Source organism: Nicotiana tabacum, chromosome 2 (assembly GCF_000715075.1).
Source record: "Nicotiana tabacum cultivar K326 chromosome 2, ASM71507v2, whole genome shotgun sequence".
NCBI classification, from domain to species: Eukaryota; Viridiplantae; Streptophyta; class Magnoliopsida; order Solanales; family Solanaceae; genus Nicotiana; species Nicotiana tabacum.
Genome location: NC_134081.1, coordinates 87,472,780 through 87,478,509, shown reverse-complemented (window position 1 = coordinate 87,478,509; position 5,730 = coordinate 87,472,780). Strand labels below are relative to the sequence as shown.

Genomic DNA, 5,730 nt, shown 5'->3' with positions numbered 1-5,730 from the left:
TGGCGAAGTAACTGTGACTTCTTCTTGTCTTCGGGTAAAATTCCGTACTGTAAAAAGTTAACAAATTCGTTCCTCCAATCCCAAATTAGATTATTAAAATTTACATCGTTCTTGTCTTGGTCGAGTGCCGAATGAAACAAATGTATTACAATAGTATTTTCTGCATTTGTTATTTCCGCAACAGACGCGAGATTGGACAACGCATCTACTTCTGCATTCTCCTCCCTGGGTATTTGTATGGCTTTCCATGACGGAAATTGTCTGACTAGTTCCCGTACCTTTCCAGATATTGTTGCATTCGTGCCTCTCTTGCTATGTAAGTCCCTTGTATCTGGTTAGCTACTAGTTGCAAGTCACTATTGATCACAATCTGTTCTATACTAAGTTCTCGTGCTAGTTCCAAACCTGCAATCACAGCTTCGTACTCTGCTTCATTGTTAGTGATGGGATAACATTTTATTGCTTGTCTTATGACTTTCCCTAAAGTAGGAATTAGAACAATACCTAAGCCCGCCCCTTTAATATTCGAGGAACCATCGGTAAATAAAATCCAAGTCCCCGGATTAGTTCCGGTAAATACCTGTAGTTCTTTTTCTGCTTCAAGAACTAAATTCGTGCTGAAATCTGCTACGAAGTCTGCTAAAATCTGTGATTTTACTGTACTTCTAGGCTGATATATGATATCATACTCAATGAGTTCTATTACCCACTTAGCTAACTTTCCAGATAGTTCTTGTTTATGCAATATATTCCTCAGGGGAAAAGCAGTTATTATAGAGATAGGATGACATTGAAAATAAGGTCTCATTTTTATAGATGCCATAATTAATGTTAAAGCAAGTTTTTTTAAGTGAGGATATCGAGTCTCAGTATCTAACAAAGATTTACTAATATAATAAATTAGAGATTGTTTACCTTTATCTTCTCGTACCAACACCGTACTTACCGCCACTTCCGACACGGCAAGATAAATAAGCAGCCTTTCTCCATCTTTTGGTTTGGCTAGCAAGGGAGGATTTGACAAATATGATTTGAGGTCCTTGAGGGCTTGTTGGCATTCATCAGTCCATTCAAATCAATTTTTCTTTTAAAATACTGAAAAGAATTTAAAACTTTTTTTCTGATGATTTTGAAATAAACCTCCCCAAGGCCGTTATTCTTTCTGTTAATCTCTGCACTTTTTTTTTGCTTGTGAGAACATCCGGTATTTCCTCAATAGCTTTTATTTGTGCAGGATTTACTTCAATACCACTATTATAAACAAGAAAACCTAAAAACTTACCTGAAGCCACACCAAAAGCATATTTTTCTGGATTTAGCTTCATATTGTATTTGCGGAGAATTTTGAAAGTGCCTGACGGGTGTTGAAAATGATCTCCCGCTTATGCTGACTTGACTAGCATATCATCAATATAGACTTTCATAGTTTTTCCTAGATGTTCAAGAACATCTTAGTCACCAATCTTTGGTACGTGGCTCCAGTTTTTTTTAGACCAAATGGCATGAATTTGTAACAGTAAGCCCCCTGTCTGTGATAAATGAGGTTTTCTCTTCATCTAGAGGATCCATCTTTATTTGATTATAACCTGAATATGTATCTAAAAAATATAACAGCTCATGTCCTGCGGTAGAATCAATTAGTTGATCTATATGCGATAAAGAAAACGAATCTTTAGGACAAGCTTAATTTAAATCAGTATAATCTATGCAAACTCGCCATTTCCCATTCTTTTTTGGAACTACCGCAGTATTAGCTAACCAGTCTGGGTAATTTACCTCTCGTATTAACCCAATTTTCAAAAGCTTTTGTACCTCATCTTGGATCACTTGATTTTTGAAGGATCCTTGCTTCCTCTTCTTCTGCTTGACAGGTGGGTATGATGGGTCCTCATTCATTTTGTGGGTCATCACCTCCGGTGGTATACCTCTCATATCTTAATGCGACCAAGCAAAGCAATCTGCGTTAGCTTTTAAAAATTTAATTAACTTACCTTTTATTTCTAGGCTTAGATTTGCTCCGATGTAAACTTTTATGTCTGGCCAGTGTATAAATAGCACTACAACATCGAGTTCTTCAATAACTGTTTTGATGTTTTCATTTTCTTCCAGCTCTTGAATAACATCGGGTCTTGAATCAACATCCATCTGTCCTGGAATGCCTCTAGTTGAGATTAGTATTACTACATCCTCAACTTAATTCTGTAGTTGCTATTCCCTGTCTACAACATCGTTCATCGTGCTTGTAACCACCACTGAATTGATACTTCTAGAAGCCTGTTGATCTCCACGGATTTGTCGAATTCCCCATTGTGAAGGAAACTTAATAACTTGATGTAATATGGACGGTATAACACCCATATCGTGAATCCATGGTCTTCCTAGAATTATATTATAAGCCATGTCTGCATCTATCACCCAAAACTTTGTATCCTTGATAACTCCCTCTGCAAACGTGGTAAGCATTACTTCCCCTTTTGTGATAACATTTGAATTATCAAATCCAGACAAAGACCGTGCCTTTGGTATCACCTTGTTGTTAGCTTGCATTTCATTCACCACCCTTAGTAGAATGATATTTACGGAGCTGCCTGGGTCAATCAAAACTCGTTTAACGTTAGTATCGTATAGAAGTGGAGATATTAGCAGCGCATCATTATGAGGAATTATCAAGCCGTCCGCATCTTCATTAACAAATGTTATACTGTCTTTATCCAAGACTTGGCGAACTCGCTTCCCATGAGTGACCATGACTTTTGATATCTTTTTTGCAACTGTATATGTCACACCATTGACCTCATTTCCCCCGGTTATTACATTGACTGTTCTTTTTGGAGATGGGAGTTTCAGAGGCTCTTGTTTATTCTTCATATATGACTATCTACCTTTCTCACTGAACAGGTCAGTTAGATAACCTTGCTTTAACAAATGCTCGACTTCTCCCTGAAGTAATCTGCAATCTGCTATTTTATGGCCATGATCGTTGTGAAATTCACACCAGAAATCTGGATTTCTTTTGCTCGGGTCTGATCTCATTTCTTTAGGCCATCGCACCTTGTCTCCCATACCTCTTAAAATAGAAACTAACTAGGAGGTACTGACATTAAAACTGTAATCTCCAATCCTCGCATGTGTATTGGAGTCGTTGCTTCGTGCATCCCGTTCCTTTCTGAATCTAGATGAAGAACCCGCATCATTTTGCCTTGATCTCGATTCAGATCGAATGTTTTCTTGTTTAGACAGAGAATCTCGCCCTGCATGTCCCATGTAGGGTTCGTACCTATTTTTCGGTCCTTTTTTCTGATTCTGAACGTCCCGGTCCTACTCTTTCATCAACCCTCGGCCGTGCAACAGTATCTTCTTCTATCCGTAGCTTCGTGTTATACCTGTTGTACACGTCATTCCACGTTGTTGCTGAAAATTCTCGCAAAATTTCCTTCAGTATCCTCGTGGCTTCTAAACTTCTCTCGTTTAGATTGCTTGCGATGCCATAGCTGCCCAGTTGTCAGGTACTTGTGGTAGCATCATCCTCTCCTGTTGGAATCTATCCACAAACTCCCTGAGTAATTCTGTATTTCCTTGTTTTACCTTAAAGATGTCTTCCATCCTCTTTTCTACTTTTTGAGCTCCCGAATGTGCTTTTATGAATGAATCTGACCTTCCTTCACGAGATTCATTGGGAGTTCCTCCACTCCCAGAATTGTTGATCCCCGAGCGCAGGTTTTCTAGGGTTGCGGTATTGACTGGTGGAGGAGTTGGTGGCGTAGTTGGCAATACCTTAACAAAGGCTTGAAGAACATTGTTCACATGTTCTGCAATCAATTGCTTTAGAGCATCTTGTTCGACAGTTTGTTCGTCCCCTTGTTGATCATTCACATGTGACGTAGATCTTTCAGGTGATTTATCATGGGACTGTTGAGGAGATCTTTGTGGAGAGGGGAGTAGTGGAGTTGCTCCCTCCTGTGGGTTCAGCTGGTTATTATCGTTAACAGTTGACATAGTTGGTTATCAGAAAAAAGAATTTGGAAAGTGAAAAGATTATCAGATTCCCGGTAACGGAACCAATCTGTTTAACCAAAAAATAGAATTTTCAGTCAAATCCTATATTTAGAAGAAAACGGGTTACTGATAAATAAGTTTTACTTCACTTTCTCAAAAACCTCTTTGGGAAAATAATAAAAGTAATAACGTAAATTGACAGAAAGAAATAAGGAATGAAACGACGATCAATCCCTATAATCAAGGTAGAAAACTTTGATAAAGCAAGAAATTAGAGAGTATATTTCAGTAGTCCTTGAAACTCCTTTAAAAATAAAGTTTTGTATCCTTATATAGGAATGTACAATCATAACGGTTTTCTCACTTAATTTGAATTCATTATGGGCATTAATTGTATTGATTGTCCATTACCATAGATAACCGTAACTGGCATATTTATAGCTATAAACTCCTTATAACTGCTCTTATTCCCCTTTCTTATTTACTTCTGGTTCGTGTATCTTTCCTTCTTTTTGATCCTTATTCATTCTGCCCTCGCCTCTTCTTTGACAATTGTCAGGCCTAGTCCTCTTCTCTGTACTGTCTCGTGGGTGTTTCTCCCGTGCCTTCCTCGTATTCTTAATTCTATTAATTGAGAATGGCACTTGTCGCTATATCGTTGCTCCACGCGTCATGCTTCGTCAGCATACCAACATTCCATGTGTAATGACTTTTTTTTCACCAATACATCATCCATGCGGGTGACTTCCCAGGGCGGATCGGGTTCAACTTAGTTCGGTGCACGGCTTTGGTTCTGTAACTGAGCTATCGCCGCATGTTGAGCCTGCTGCATTTTGAGCTGCCAATCGTGTCACGACCCAAAATCCCTTAAAGGTCGTGATTGCGCCGGACACCGCTGTCAGGCAAGCCAAAAATAAATACTTAATTTGGTTCTCATTTTAATATTTTTGAAATCATATTTCCTTCAATTAAATAGTAAAAGATAAAATTTATAAAATAAATAATAATATTTTTAACAATTCCAATACAGTGCAACCCATAATCGCCCCCAAAACTCGGTGTCGCAAGTGCATGAGCCTCAACTAGGAATGTAAAAGATAAAATACAATATTTGTCCGGAATACAAATTCGGACAGGAGAAATATAAATACTTTGAAGGAGACTCTGCTGGTTGCGGACTCATAACGTGGAATGCAGCTCACCTAATTTCCCGCAATAACCGCGCCTCTGCGCCCACAAGGCCACTAGGCATATATGCTCCTGCACAAAAAAGTGCAGCAAGTGTAGTATGAGTACGTAAATTAACGCGTACCCAGTAAGTATCCCGCCTAACCTCGAAAAAGTAGTGGCGAGGGGTCGGCTCCGACACTTACTATGGGCTATAAATAAAACATCAATTATATAAATAAGCATGGATTACGTAGAACGGCTGTAAGCTCAATGTCATAAAATAAGTAAACAACTCTTTTGTTCTTAAGAATATTCCAAATTTATTTTCCATTATTTAACAATTTATCTCAGGCCGAGAAGGCAATATCATTTATTGTAAATTCCAAATCAATCAAGTTCAATCAAGCTCAAATCATGTCGAGGTCGTACGACCCGTTCCAACATAAATATTTAAACTGTGCACTACCGAGCATCGAACGGTGCGAACCATAGATGCATCTATTTAATTTGCCGGGGCGTTCGACCCGCTCCACAAAAGATAAACACATTCAACAGTCAATCAAG

The 5,730-nt window shown here is 38.5% G+C and overlaps 1 protein-coding gene across 1 annotated transcript; it reads right to left on the bottom strand.

Moving 5' to 3' along the window:
- Positions 1–265: 265 nt before the first annotated feature.
- Positions 266–1,325, bottom strand: LOC142167119 (uncharacterized). Its single transcript, XM_075227275.1, has 2 exons — positions 1,283–1,325; positions 266–873 (listed from the first exon to the last, which is right to left on the bottom strand). The coding sequence occupies exons 1-2, from the start codon at positions 1,323–1,325 to the stop codon at positions 266–268; spliced, it is 651 nt and encodes a 216-aa protein (XP_075083376.1).
- Positions 1,326–5,730: the final 4,405 nt, after the last annotated feature.